General features: G+C 41.7%; 1 protein-coding gene across 2 annotated transcripts in view; it reads left to right on the forward strand.

Moving 5' to 3' along the window:
* cdh4 (cadherin 4, type 1, R-cadherin (retinal)) overlaps nt 1-16,229 on the forward strand; it is a 268,278-nt gene that overhangs the window by 216,923 nt on the left and 35,126 nt on the right. For both annotated transcript variants that reach the window (XM_079578250.1, XM_079578251.1), the window contains exon 8: nt 3,866-4,038. In XM_079578250.1, coding sequence (XP_079434376.1) covers nt 3,866-4,038 — 173 coding nt within the window. The remainder of the gene's footprint in view (nt 1-3,865; nt 4,039-16,229) is intronic.

The raw sequence follows: 16,229 nt of genomic DNA on the forward strand, positions 1-16,229 counted from the left end.
GCTCTTTGTCTTGTATAGCTGTGGGCATTGTGTGCAAACGTCACCTGACATGGCCTTTGAATCGCAGTGATGAGGCTGCCACTCTGTGAAGTTATTGGCTGGAGGTGGCCCTCGGAAATGGTACAATAGAAGCCAAACAGCATGGCCCTGACTAAAACTGACCTGCTTTGAACCTCTCAGCTATACAGACCTCACCTGTTAACCTTGTGTACCTTCCTACTGCTCACCTCTATGAGAGAAGAACAAACTGCCTGTAGGCACAAAACACAGAGGTGGGTCGTGTATCTTAAAAAGTGTATCCTTACTTCTCGAGATCATTTTAGATCCTTGTCTTCCTAATACTTGATTTATGTTTTAAATTCACTCAAATTGAAAGGTATTTAGAAGAAATCAATGAAGTTTCAAACTGATTATTGTCTTTCTAAATGCACAGGTGTGTGTTGTAAAAGAGAAACACATTTTTAACTTCCATAGACACTCCCTTACATCCCAATTGTTCATGTGAGTTAAATAGATGCGCATTTCAGACAGGGGCTCAGAGAAGTGCCGAGAAGTGAGCTGGGCGATCCGCTCAAGAAAACACAACACTAATTTAGACTCTTGATACTCTTTCACAAATGCTGCGTTTACAGGGAAGAATTTTGCTTCCCAACAAGTACCAAAAGGGCAATTCATTTGAGTTCTTGTTCGTCAATTATCTGGATGCATATTATTTTAGGCCGAGTTTAGCTATCTAGCTGTTGGTCAATTTGCCCCTAATTGGTACCCATTTGTTGACGGAAGCAGCACAGCATTTGGACACCTGACAGCTCCCGCCAGTCAGCTGCAATCACGAGCACACAACACACTCTCTCTCACGTTACTATCCCAGACCCATTTTCAGCCCCTGCAGATTCGTTTTGGAAAAGCAATTAGGATTTTGAATTGGTGATGAAATTAGAGGGGTTGTAAACAGGCTTTGAGATTAACCCTTTCTCTGTGGCCCATTATCTACTCATGCACCAAAAATTAACCAGCCATCTGCCATTGGGCTGATTGTGTTGCACTTTATTAGTTTTGCCAAAAATATTTGTCTTTCGTTTGTTTCTTTTCATTACCAGTGTGAGTAACAAATCCCGCTTTGAGATGAAGTTCAGAATAGAATTTTGAGGCCACAATTACACCACCCGCTCTCTTCGAGAGACTGTTGCCAGCAAAAATACACCACATGGACGTGGCAGTTCATGTGGATGTGGATCCTTATAAACTGTCCCACACCTAACTGTGGAAAATGTTATTCCTATCATTAATGTTCTTATTCTTTCAAAGCAAAAAATATTATTTGCTACTATATTGATATTGATCAATTATAAGCCCTTTTAATGTAACTGCATTAAAGAACTAAAGGCCTATTCGTACTCCACAAGACGCGAGAACTTTGTTCTTGAGGCAAAAAGAACAAGAACAAAGTTCGTCTGGGCTGACATTTCATACTCCACAAGACGTGTTGCTGCCGAACTGCCACGCCCCCTTGTTCAGCAGCCAAAACAATCAAGGAATTACAGAAATAAAATGAGCCATTTCAGTTCAAACTTTTATAAAATGTATCAGTCACGGTATTGCAAACATTTTGAAGATTGACTTCATGTTTAGCACACATCTCCTGCTGGTATATTACGTTAGATAACGTTAATGTCAAACGAAGACGAACAAAGCTTACCTCAGTTTCACTCGGTGAAATCATGTTTGACGTCTGTGTAGGCTCTCAGCCATACGGGCCTTGCCCATCCAAGAACATGTTGGTTTGACGTTTCCCAGTGTTTGATGAAGGGGCCTGAGGTGTACAAGCTTGGTATCCCTCTGTCCACAAGCCTGACCACTTTTTTTTTTATCACTCGCTTCTTTCATGAAGATCACGCCAGGCTCTTCTGCTTTCCTTTTCGTCCTTGCCCAAAACGTCTGCGTGTTTCTCCCCAGGACTTTTTTGCCATTTGTGTGTCCTTGTAATCCTTCAGCAAGTATTTTACTGCCTCAAAACTATCATGTTGCATGTTATACATGTTGTCTCCCGTTTTCCGCACCGGTGTTAGGAAGTAAACATTCGCTTCCCGCTTCCGCCAAAATATCCCCGCCCACTAAAAATCCAGCCAATCACAGCCAGAGTTCTCGCAGCCCTGCCGAACAAAGTTCTGCTGAGCCGAAGTGTCAGCAAGAGCTGCCGAACAGGAGCTGCGAGAACAAAATGATATAATTTTGTTCTCACAGCTTTGGGTGCGAGAACAAAGTTCTCACGTCTTATGGAGTATGAATGGGCCTTAAGTAACTTGCTTACCTTAATAAATCCTTTTCCTCTGGGGAAAGTGTTAATGAGATGATTGGGGGGTCTTTCATCTCCCCCTGGTGTCTCTGGCCAGAAAACCATCCTTGCAACTTTCCCTGCTTTGACCCAGAGGCACATTAGTGTGTATTATACATTAATGGAATCACGAATAAGAAGCTAACTGTGGGCTAGCGCCACTTAAACAGTATTTACAGCCAAGCTTGAGTGAAAAATAGTATATCTCCATTGTGTAATTGGATGTACATTATACCTCTCTCCTTTTGTCTTTTCTGTCAGCGCAACATGCTACGACACCTGGTGCCTATGGCCTCTAGGGGCATGAGTTCCTTAGCACAGTATGACTCGCTGTAGCTTTTTACACAGTACTTCTTCATAATATTTCCACATGCTTTTAGAGATGGGAGGTGATCTCTCCTCTCCCTAATACAAAGTGCTCCTAATTGCCCACTTGCATTAGTCAGACTCACTGACAAACTCTGCCAATCAATACTGCTGCTCACACTGGGAGTACATTGGGAGCACATTGTTAAGCTATGAAATAAATTGATATTGATAATAACAATAAGAAATCAATGCTTCACACGCTAACATCAGCAAGTGAGAGCGCATAACTGTGAGGCGGAGGGGGCAGGGGTCATTGATACATTTATTAATTTGATGGGGGAATGGCCGGGAAAATCAAGACCTGATCGGTTCAAAGTGCAGATCTCAGCACATGAATTCATACCGCTTCTGTTCTTGCTACTCACACCTCTGAGCTGTGCATTAAAGGCCACTGCTTATCCGTGATTCGAGGACAAATAGAAGAGAGCACAGGAGCATTAAGAGCATCACGGCACCCTGAAGGCTGAAATAATGGGCAGTGGAAAAGGCAATGTGCTGCTCATTACCAAATGGACTGTGAGGCAAAAAAAAAAAAAACATTATTTTCTCTGCACAGAAGGACAGGATCTGAAAGGTCTGAGGCCATCTGAGAATGTAGAACATTCACTCTTTGTCTTTAATAGTCATGTCACATCATTATAAATCAACCTTTCTTCCAGAGGTTGTTTAGGAAAGCGAATAATAACATGTTTTTATAGTGATTTCAGATGAGTATTTTAGGACGACCTTGAATAGCTTTTAAATAGATTGGGGTTGTTTGTGTTTTGACATGACCTGACCTCCATTACTGCTGCTGCTTGTTGTAAACATGAAAGCGCGTGAATTTGTGCATGCAGCATATGGAGTTTTTCTAATCAGTCTTTGCCTTCCTATCCATCTCATTCCTGGGGCCGCTGAGGTAGAAATGATTATGGGCCCAATTTCCTGTGAGATACCGGAAGTTGCACGGAGCCATTCATTTCCATTGGGTTCCAGGGTGAGTTTTTGTTTCATATAGCGGTTTATTTCTAACAAGCGGTTCTGGGCCATACCAGAATTAATTCATGGGGCGTAGGAATAAGGTGTTGTCAAAGTAAAGGACGAGGTTTGATACATTTTCCTGGTTTTGAATGCATTTTAATCAGGGTCTGTCTATTCAGTCAATACTTGCTCTGTCCACAGGTTCATCAGTGATGCAGGTAACTGCAAGTGACGCTGATGACTCCACCACAGCCAATGGCATGGTTCGTTACCGTATCCTGTCCCAGAGCCCCCACAGCCCCATACCCAACATGTTCACCATCAACAGTGAGACCGGGGACATTGTGACGGTGGCAGCCGGCCTGGACAGAGAGGTCAGTCACACGTCTGCTCAGACAAAACACAATACTCCACAAGATATGTCATGAAAATAATTTAAAGATGTTTTCTTTGAATTGTATTTACTTTATTGTTGTAAAAAAGCTGAAGTGTTTGCTGTACAATAAGCGGGACGCTGTCATCTGCTCACACTGAGGCAACTGCTCCAAGGCAGGGTACATTAGGGAATCGAAGCATTTGTAGTAGAATACACGTCTATACTTTATTCAGTCAGTGCTGATTCAGCCAAACGCTGTGTTGTAGTTCTCGCTCCATAGGCTTCCCACGGCCATGCACCACATGAACGTGCTTGGATTGAATAGAGAAATGAGCGAGATGCATACACATTTATTTATACGGGCCATCAGAAAAGCAAATGACACCCAATGTCCTAGATTGTGGACAACAGTTCAACGAGGTTCTAGCTCATCCCAAAAAAACAACAGCGCATCAAGCAGGTCCCCCTTGCCTCATCTGTGAGTTGCCTGTTGAAAATGTACATATAACATCTTCAGAATATATCTATTGTAAACCATGAAGCACTTTACCACCAAGCAAAAACACTGGGCCAATGACAAACAGTGACTCACATTGAGCCACTAAAACACTTTGACACATTAAATCACGACACACAGAGCAAAGCTCTCAAGCACTCAATCCGCTTCAGGAAGACTGATACAAACTCCAGCGCTCTGGCATTGCTCACCACTTTTAACAATCAACTGCCCATAGATACAGATCAGACTTTGTAGGATTCAACATTTTGCTGTCCTTCATTCTTTAAGTGGAAATGGACTATAGATCTTCCTCATAATATTTGTTTCGCTGCATCGATGCATACATGCCTTCATATTTCACATCTGAATTCAAATTTGTTCATAAAATATTTGTCTGAGCAAGCAAATTAATCCTGACAAACTTAATAACAGACTTATTTGCTTGAAAAGTATGACAACATACTAATCCTTAGTTAAAATGATTGAAGGTGTCTGATGTTGGATATTTCAATTTCAAAAGACACATGCCTGACCATTTATTAAGTTTGATATTGGCAATGAAATGACAATATGAAGAATTGCATTAATGCACTGATATGGTTTTACCTCAGACCGTCTTCATTAAATGCACCGTCTGACTCAGAGTGAATATTTGGTTCATTTATTTATCATGGTATTATTATTTTCAGTTTGCTGTATTGTTTGTAAAACGCATGCATGTGGATTGTGGGCTGGTTGCCTTCCCACACATCTGTGCTGGCACATGTTCGGAGAGCGTATCTTCCATCTTCCATCATTATTTTCGACTAATGGGCAGGTCACGCAGGGTCAGCATTTGTTGATACACAGCTGCATCAGGTGACTGTTTTACAGAACACAACTATTACACTACTATTCAGTCACTGTAAGGCAAATCCTACAGAAATAACTGGTTTCTTTCATTACGGTTTGCTGATACAGTATGTTCTTGGTTTACTCTATGTGTAAAAAAATATATTTCATATTCCTATTGATGAACCGTACAAGAACGATTCTATTTGGTATCTTGAGTGAGTTAATAAGTGATGGAGCTGTCACATTTATTTTTCTAAATGCCCCTAACTATTCACTTACTGTTTGTTTCTGATAGATGTTTAACACTTGGCCACTTACCTACATACCTCTCTGAATACACACTGCTCAACCATACCTTCCTTTTGTGTACAAATGGCTTTCGGGAGGAGCCCAATGTAAATGTGTGCAATGGGTGCAGGCCTGGCCCAGCAGCAGCCACTGACAAAAGCAAGGGACAACTCATTAATCTACCTGGTCCCACCTGTCTCTGATCGTCCTGCTAAAACTGGGACACACCTGGGAGCTCACCCACCTGCAGCTGTGCGGACATATGCAAATGTACATGCTCCACAGCACAGAGTCAGAGAGAGATCTGTCTGTTTGTGTGCTGCTTTAAGTTTTATGTTTGTACATGATAATGCACATGAGACAGGTGCAAGATACTCGGTGGTTGCTTTCCATTGTAATTTAAAGAAATGTCAAAAATAATCAGTAAGTTGGGGTCATACAATGTAATGATTGTTGATGCATTGCGTCTGAGTTGTATCTGAGCATGCTGTAGGGTTTTTTGTAGACTACCAAATTTGCGTGGGAATAGGTTTTGTCTTCAGGCACTCTGAGCACATGTGTAGGCAGCACAGGGCTATTTAAAATAAACTAAAAACTAAAAGACGATTGTTTAGGATTACTTATATTCCAATTCTATTCCATTTCAGCTGCACTACCTGAAAAAACCCACTAAAGTTGGAGGTTGATCATCTAAGGCTCTGCCCACACGAAGTCAAGCTCAGGACTCAACGCAAAAATATTCCATCAATCCAGCGTATCATCCATATGAAACTGCCGTTTTGGGAGTCTGTAAACAAACACTTTCCAAACTAGGTCCTAGAGTGGAAAGATCTCAAAACGCCAGTTCTATTGTTTACTAAAATGTTATGGTATGTTATCTTCTGACCTAATGAGATTTACTCAGCTCCTCTGCGCTTGAGTAAAACCATTCAGTCTGTGTTTTTGGACTGACAGTAAAAGTACATTCACTGACAGTATTTCTGCTTTAGTCGCGTGACATGTTAAGAATAAGTACCACGGCATGGTGACTGAGTGGTTCGTGCTCTTGCCTCATAGCTTGAAGGTCCCAGGTTCCTTTCTGTAGAGAGTTTGCATGTTCTCCCTGTGTCTGTGACAATACAGTTCTTCGTCTTCACCTCCTCGTCTTTTCTGTAGATTGTAAATCCATGAAGCCGTTTCTTTATTATTCATCATTCATGCTTTCCAAAAAGTTTACTGCTCATGTGCTATCTACGATCTTGTTCTATTATTGGTGGTCGTGTCACAGCACCACACACAGGCCAGCATATTACTGAGCTGGCTCTGTGTCTGTAGAGAACATTTTTATTATATATTTCTAACTATACATGTTTTGTCTTTGTATGGATGTAGCCTAAATGTGTTTCTAGCTCTCACACATCCCCATTGTTCATTCAGAGTAGAAGCTTCACAGAGTTCATAGCGAGACAGAGTTGAGACATGAAGAGGGCGGACCGCTGTGCGAATTAATTGCAATGTAGATTTATATTACCAAAATGTTCACTCTGCTACAAGAAAATCATTTGATTACCCCTGGTTTAAAGGAACAGGCCACCGTTTTTCCATACAGAGATATGTTCTTACCTGAGCTTAGACGAGTTGATGCGAACCTGTCTGGTCTTTGTGCGTGCCCGTGGAAGAGCGGGGTCGCTTCTAACTGCACCCCGTTTGGAGCTGTTGGAATATACTGGGAGAGGCCAAATGCTAACAAGATCTTTGTTGCTGTGTTTATAGTGCAAGAATATAGCACTATAGGGTGCATTTATTGGCATCTTACATACTTTAAAATATATGTTTTGAAATGCTTTGGACACACGAAGGCCAAAGCAGGATTGAAAGCAGGATTTTTAAACCTAAAGCTACGACTAGAGAAAAGGGACCTTTTTGCTCCGCTGCACACTACGGCGCAGACTTGCACCTTAAAACTTTTCTTCTGCATATTGGCTCCCCTTTTTAGCTCATCTCACTGCAATTACAATATTCATGCACTAATTAAGAGGTGAGGCGAACCTCTGGAGTGGAGCAGGCCAGCGGGTGTGCAGAGGTTATAGCCTGTTAGCATTTGCCTCTGACTCCACTGAATACCCAATTACACCGCTTTACCCACAGTCTGCCGAGCCTGTCCCTGCTTCACCTCACGTCTCCGGCCTGGCAGCGATATACATACACAGACTCACAATCGTCATATTGTTTTATAGCAGTGGAGGTGTGTCCGGCTTATGCTGTGACATGATGTAGAGATTAGTAGGTTGATATTCAATTCTGGCTGCCACTATAGGGCCATGTTAGAGCGCCTGATTCATATATTCATGCCCTTGGCGTGGCAAAACGGAAACTGCGTACTGTAATATATGTTGCTTATCAATACGACCACGGCCATTGCTCCACCAGCCTTACACCAACATTACGTAAGTTGGAGTTGCAGCTTACCTTGATGCCTGTTGAGCAGTTGTCCATGGGCCCAGCTGGCTTGGATGTCCCCTTTTGTCCAGTCTCTGTGTGTCTCTGGCAGGCAGTGCTCTTGTCTTTCATTACCCCAGGCTGTCTCCATCTCCCGCGAGGCTCTGCACTGGAGCATTCCAATGGACGCTCGCCAAAAGTGTTCCAGTGCTACTCTCCAGCCAGCTTGGCATTGAACTGGGTGAGCAAGCCATCGATTGGGATGCACTGTCTGGGCCGTCTCAAGGACATAGGATAAAGGCATGGCAGCAGAATCCTGAATAGGCGCCGGGTTGTATAAACTCAAAGGTGTGTGAGCAGAGGGGTTTGAGGGGCCAGGCAGCTGCCCAACAGAGGAGAGGAGCTGGTTTCTGACAAAGGTGTTTTGATGCCATTGTGGTGGATGTTAACTGCTTTTAGATGCTGCTTAGACTATAGACTCCATAGACAGATTCTTTATTGATCCTTTACAGGAAATTACACGGCTGCAACAGCTCATACAACATCACATTCAATAATTAATCATTCAAACCCACTCAGTGTTTATCTGAGATGGTGCGCCTTTACTTCAATGAAGGTTCAACGATTTGATTGTTTCTTGATAATATTTGTTTATTGTGCTTTTAGATGTGTTGTTTTATTTTCCATAAGATCTCCCTGAACTTTTAAGTAACAGCCCACAATAATAGAAATGCAGAATCCATCTTGTTCTGCTTGTGCTGACATGTTTGAATCCAAACCACTGGTGGCACTAGCCAATCATGTGGCAGAAGTAGAAGAGCTTTAATTACATGGGGAGAACATGCAAACTCCACACCTAAAGGCCCCGTCCAGGTGAGAATCGAACCCAGGACCTTCCTTCGTTACCGCGCTGTCCGTAAGAATTGCAGTAAGACAGTGGGTTTTGCATAGACCACATTTATCGATAATGTTAGCAAGTTAATGACACCGGAAAACAACACATTTAAAAGCACAAATCATTTGCAGCTAAAACAAGGTGCTCTTGATCCAATCAGAGCAGTAAATGCAGAATCTTCCTCACGATTAATTGAAAATACCAGGAACATGAGCTGTGAATCAGCACCAGCTAGAAGCTCTTTATGCGTCGCATCAGCTTTAAACCTGAATTGTAGCTATGTTGATTGCATCATCCCTGATGCATAAATAAATGAATAAATAAATGAATAAATAAATAAATGGGAATGATTCCAGATTGATGTTATTTGCACTGTAAAATCAATCCGATAATAATAATTACTGACAAGGAAAGCAACCAGGCGCTTGTAAGACACAGTGAACACAGCAAACTATAGCATCAAGCATTGTACAACAGATACAAGGTCACAATTCTTCTTGATTAAAAAAATTAAAATAAAAAATGACAGGATTTTATTCCCAAATTCTCTATATACTGTAGGTTCAAGGATTGGTGAAAGATGTTTAGTTAAATTTTCAACCTGAGAAGTTCCCTTTTAATCACATGCTCAGTCTATATTACCATATGAATTGATAATCACTACAAATGAAAATAGCTTTCAGCCAAGTCTGCATTGGTGCGTTTTACGTAGAAAAACGCTATAATTAATTATGTCGTGCAAGTGCTACCTGTGTGTGTTGCACTCTTGTTTACAACAGAGCCAATTACTCCAATTGAGTAGGAGCACGTTTTGAGCATGTCCACTGGAGCAATGTGAGCTGTGAGTCAGTAAGTCCAGCGCACGAGCAGTGAGTTTTTGTGCATGAAAATACAGCAAATCAACAAAGCTCATAGTTGACAGAATAGGCTCCACCACATCAATCAATGAAAATGTGTGTTGTTTCCATAGGAGGCAGATCACTCATTCATGTGTGGCTCCCCCGCTGAGGCCGCTGCTGTAAATGCAGACGGAGCCTAAGGAATATGTTCAGACTAGTGCTTAATTTGATCTCCCGTTTGGGGGAACGCATTCCCCCAATTTACAGTTTTTCAGAGTAAAGGATCAGGGAAATATTTAGGGGAAACCGGCAAAAAATTGATCTGATATAATGGTGTTTAATGAGTGTTTCGTAGGACATCTCGATATCGATACGATACGACATAACTCTGGGTTAGCACTTTTCAGTAAAATGGAAACATAATAAGGAGTGCAGTTTTATTGATGAAAATCTATATTGTTTCTTGCTTTTTTCGGTTTGAATGTTTTGAATGTTCCTATCTCAATATCAATACGATAGCGATATATCGTTGCTTGTTCGATATTAATATCTTGAATGTTCATATCTCGATATCGGTACGATAACGATATATCTTTCAGCCCTAGTGTTTCGGCAAATGTTTTGGCCTGTTCCCCGAATCCATCACATGAGACCAAAAGTGTTCCTGAGAATACAAATTTACAAATCAAGCACTGGTTCAGACTAAATGTTTTGTAAAGAACGTGAACGTCACTATTTGTTCACTTTGAGAACTGACTGACTGTTGACAAAATATGCGCAGCATTATTGAAGGAAGAATTAAGATTATTTAGTGACAACTGACAGAAAATGGAAATCCATGTAAAGTACTTGTCACTTTCTTCTTCCTTTCATTTCACTTTAATTATCAAAGTCATTGGAGAAAATAGTTCAAATATTTCAATGAAGAGCATTAGATAATATTCCTCTCACTTTTGTGCCATACTGATTGTTATTGTTAAGGTTGTCTTTCCATTCTTTACGTGACTGGACTGATTCTCATTGGTTTACCGTTCTTGCCTTGTGTTCATCGATAGTTTTGGGTTTATTGGGAGGTTTTTTTTTGGAAGGACCACAGGGAACAACATTTTTCTATAAATACAAGATTCAGATTGAATTTATTCTGGCATTTAACCTCTTAACGCCCACCTGAACCGAGCACATTTTCTCCAGTCTGTCTTTATGCAAATCTAAAAGCGTCAAAATAATAAGGATGAATATGCAATGTGACAAAAAAGCGTGACAAAATTGTGACGAAAAACACGACAGAAAAGCAACAAAAAGAGCGATGAAAAAGCCACCAAAAAGCAACAAAAGAGCAACAAAAACGTGCTAGAAAAGCAGCAATAACGCAACAACAAGGTGACAAAAACACGACAGAAAGGCAGCAACAAAAGTGATGAAGAAGCCACAAAAAAGCAACAAAAACAATGCGACAAAAAAGCCATCATCAGTTTTGTAGGCCTTCATTTTCTCAGTTCAGGCGGGGGGGGGGGGGGTAAAGAGGTTAAACATTTTCAAGATAGAGAGAGGAAATATTTCTACATCTACATCTGAAATGGAACAGGCAGAAGCTTATTGCGCCTATATCCCAGTGTAAATACTACACCGACACCATAAGAAATAAATGAAGAAACCAAGAGAAAAAGCTGGTTTACTTCATTAGAAGTTGTTGTAAAATGTCTGAATTTGACGTGGGAGCTGTGAGGCATTTGTGGCAAAAAAAAAAAAGAAGATGTGCACAGATTTGTAGATGTAGCAATAAGAGCGGACTGGATGTAAAGGGCTTTTGGATTGATCCGGCAGATGCGTAGAATGAAGCGTTGTGAGGTCTAAGAAGGCCAGCACCAGAGAAAACAGGATTACTCCAACGCAAGGCTGTCTTTTGAAAACATTTTACATTTTTTTTTTACCCTTCAAACATCACAGACTCAAAAGAGAGAGGGAGAAAGGCTTAATTGAGTTTCGAGCATATCATCCAAATACGTTCTGCATAAAAGGATTGGGTCCTTGCTATATCAGACACAAAAAGATAAGCACAATATTTTAACCAGCCTCTGTGAAATTAGCAATTGAACACTGCAACAAACAACATTCATTCAGTGCTGTGGGGACTTCGCAAAACTAAAGCGAAAGGCGGTCAGGGAGCGGCAGTAAGGAGCACATTAGCCGAGACAGATTGTAAGTGACAAGCTAATGACTGTGACTGCCAGGACACTGCACCGTACACATGCGAGTGCTGTGGCCGCGCCGCCCCCTCTTAGCACCGAGTAGACATGCCCAGTCAGCCCGGCCTGGTTTAACTCACTCCGTCCCTTCATTGGCTTGTTTGACATGCCCTGAACACTTATTTCTTTCCATTTTACTCTCGCTGGAGCTTGGAAACAGCTTCAGCAGCAGCATGGAGTCAACTTGTACCTGTCCTATTTTTGGCTTGACTTGTTCACTCACAGCAAACATCGCTAGCCCCAAGCTGTTTTTCTCTTGTAGACTCTCGGACAATAAGGTGCCTAATTTTGAGAAATACAAAAAAACAGCTGTTGGCAGTAGTTGTTGCACAGGTGTTAGCAGGGATTGCGTTTTAGTTCTCGTAGATTGCATCTGGCTGCGGGTGAGCGTGGTTGGGTGAAAGGAACGGTCTCTTGCCAATTTTGGAGTCTAATAGCAACATATTGTAAAAGACGTTTAATGGTTGTTTCCCTTGTTGATTGCAATGATTTGTGTTTGTGTATTGTCAGGGATGCTGCCCCAAGCCAGAACCAGCTACTTTAACACCTTCACCAATGACTCGGTTAAGGGTGAAATGTAACCTCGGCCTGTGGCGCATCCTTTAATGCTAATAGGGCAACCTGGCAGGAGTGCTGCATAAAACTCTCTACAGACATTGAGCTACATTTTGTTAAGACCTAGCTGGTTTTACTGTACTGTATATGGTTTGGGTTTGGGGTTGAAGGCAGAGACATAATAAATAATAGAGTCCTCACTCCTCCCCGTTTGCCATAAAAGTCACGTTGGAGAGGGAATCTGTGGAGGATTTCGACTCCCCAACCCTGCTCTGACATAGCATGTTTCTATAAAGGCATAAGAGCGGGATCTTCACAGTAGACTCGGCCCTCGTGTGATGTGTAGTTCGGCCGTAACCGCGCCCGCGCCATTAGCTCTCATGCTAACCAACTGTCAATCAAAGTCCGGCCCTCATTAGTATACAAGATTTTCAAAAGATAAAATGAGATAAGATAATCCTTGATCCATTGAGCTCACAAGTTAATTTCTCAACTTGTTACATTCTACACTTAATAAGATCACTCAGGGTGTGCAAAATTGACAGAAAATGTGCAAACAGTTAAATATATATATAAAAAAAAAAAGAGGTATCTTATGTACAATGAGTAAAAGCAGAAATCTTAAGAATAAAAATTAGAACAGACTACAAAAAGTAGAATCAAGGTCAGCATGCAAAGTTTGCAGTCCTAGTGCGGGTTGTCAACAAGTGGTGCTGATACAGAGAATATTGCGTGTAGTTTTGCAAGGGGGTTATTGCACATGTTACTTTACTGTCTTGTACAGTCTAACAGCAGTGGGGATTAAGAAGTGCCCCTTCTTGCACTGAGGGTGTCTCAGTCTACTACTGAAAGAGTTGCTCAGCTACTCTACAGTCCCGTACAGTGGGTGGGAGGTGTTGTCCATGATGGAGGTGAGTTTGGCTAATACCCTCCTGTACCTCACCTCCTCCACAGTCCAGGGGGCAGCCCAGGACAGAGCTGGCCCTTCTGACCAAGTTGTTCAGTCTGTTCTTGTCCCGCTCTGTGCTGCCCGGGGCCCAGCACACGGGAGCATAGTGGATTGCAGAGGCTACCACAGAGTCAAAAATGTACCTTTCAAAAAACAGCCTGGTTTCTTTAATTGTAACTAACCCAGCATTATCACAGGAGGAATATCTGGCTGTAGAAAGTTCCAAAAAATTAGAAACCAGGCTTTGGCTTAAAACATCTGTGAAGCGCAATGCTTTCTGATGGAAAACTAGCTCATTTTGCCGCCCACATATGGAGGTAATAAAGTAATGGCGGACAATGCCGGCATCTAGCGTCATGGTTATAAATCAGTGGCCATTGGTTGATGGAGGAAACCGGATCATCCAGGGGAAACCTATCCAGACACGGAGAACATGCAAACCGCTCAGTCATTGTGCTGCAGGTAGTTCCAGCTATAGGTCTGGGGTTGAATTACATCCTTATACAGCTGACCACTTGAATCCGCACCCCACATGCTGTCCGAGTTAACTCATAGCTTGTTTTTTTTCAGTTTAGACTATTAGCTTCATGAAGCAATCTACCGCTTTTTGCAGATTGATTGTACACAACAAGCTTTTAAATGAGCGTGCAGGGAGAAGCATTCAATACAGAATCTGTTTACTAAGGCACTCTGTGAAGGGAGATGTTATTGATATCTAATTATGAATCAAATAAAGGCCAGCCGCTATCGAGTTTTCATTAATAAACGTTTGGGGAGCAGATTAACTTGTCGCAGCTCTTCATAATGACTTCAACTCTAGTGGTGTTGTAAATGGTTTTATATGAGTTGGACTCTTTGAACAGCGAGCCGCTGCCTTGACAGAGAGAGAGACAAAGAGATAGAAAGAAAAGTCCCAGAGACAGAAAGATGTACATGGTAGACATTGAAAGCAGATATTATGAGAGATATAGAAGCAGATCAAAAGCGGCTCAGTGGTCGAGGACACAACGAGCTGCCTGGAAAGAAAGGGGAGAAATGCTAGAAATGAATCAAAAAGCAAAAGCTTGCACCGGCGCAGGAAGCAATAACGGCTTCTTTACCTGAAAGATCTCCGCCTGAGTTGTCCTTGGTGTCTATTGACTGTACAGAGGAGTGGATTGCGTTAGCAGGAAGCAATTTCAGATTTTTATGAAAAGGTCACACTGGCTATACCAATTAAATGAAAACAGAAAAAAAAATGTTTTCCTTTTACTTTACTTTTATATACTCATAAAATTGAAGTGTGGCCTTATTAAATCTTGGTCCCTTGCTTTATGTATTCGAGTTGCTTTTAACACTGATATTATTGATTCCCATCTCAAATTCTTCTATTGAAGAAGAGACACGCAGCCGACTAAGTTTGGACTTGTCTTTTTTTTTTTTGTAAACTTTTTTCCTGTACCATACAGTAAAAAGATAACACTTTTGTCCAGAACAATGAAAATGATGTAAGTGCAAAAGTTACCTTACTTTCTTCCCACTTTCAGTATTACACTATACATTCATATTTCTGAAGGGTCTTTAAATATAACATGAATTTTAACACATATTTTTATGTATTGTCTGTTTACACTTGCCTCCATCGTGTGCCAAAGATGTGTAAATGAATGGGTGCACTGAACGTTGGCCTGTCCTTGACACACATTCCCGTCTTGCTTTGCCTCCCTAAACACTGACATAATGAGACAAGTGGATTAGGAACAAGTGAGAGGCTTACATTGTTAGCATGAATGAACACATAGACACAATGCTGATGCACTGGATTAAGCTGTGTCCAAAGTGTCTGGATAAAAGCTACAAGATAAAAACTATCCAGGATATCATTGCTTATCTCTTTTTCTCAAAGGGGAACCTATTGTATATATCTTAAGTGGTAGGGGAGCACCCAGAGGAAACCGGTGCAGACATGGGGAGAACATGCAAACGCCACTCCAGGCCAGGGAACACACCTTCTTTCTGTGAACACTGCACTGGTACTACAATCCATAACGAGACCTGTGAGTCTGGTCAAGTAAAAAACAGAATAATATAAAATGATACGTATTTTGTGGTAGTACAGAATTGTCTATTCTGCTGCCTGTGACTGTCCACTGTCTATTATCGCCCACATGGGAAACCACACTAAGTTATTCTACAGAGAGACAGTCTTCAACAGACAGTCTGCCTCTGCCTTTCACCTGTAAATAAACCAATGCCTCCAGTTGTATTTCTTGTCTTTCTGCGATATTGTGTTGGGTTTTCATATAGACTGTGGGGACTTCTCTAAAATGAATGATGATAGGGCTGGGTGATTTGGGGGAAAAACAATAATTACAAACATTTTCCCCAGTATTGGCCTTTCCTGCACCAGTAAGTAAACAGACGCTGCGGTCGGACTCGAAACTGCGCGCTAACTCTGTCTTGCTGCAGAGGCAAAGACAAGCTAGCACCTCTAAACCTCACAGTACAACATCCCCATCTCACCCCTCACCTGCCCCCGCACCAAACAAACACACAAACATCTGCAAAGGAGCCGCAAAAAAAGTGGAAATGTCTGAACACTGTCAGAAGCTGACAGTGAGTGTGTACTGTGCAGGCGCCTCACAAGGCCACGACTTCAAGGAGTTTAGCCCTAACAACTTAATACA

Source organism: Gobius niger, assembly GCF_951799975.1.
Source record: "Gobius niger genome assembly, chromosome: 20".
Taxonomy (NCBI): Eukaryota; Metazoa; Chordata; class Actinopteri; order Gobiiformes; family Gobiidae; genus Gobius; species Gobius niger.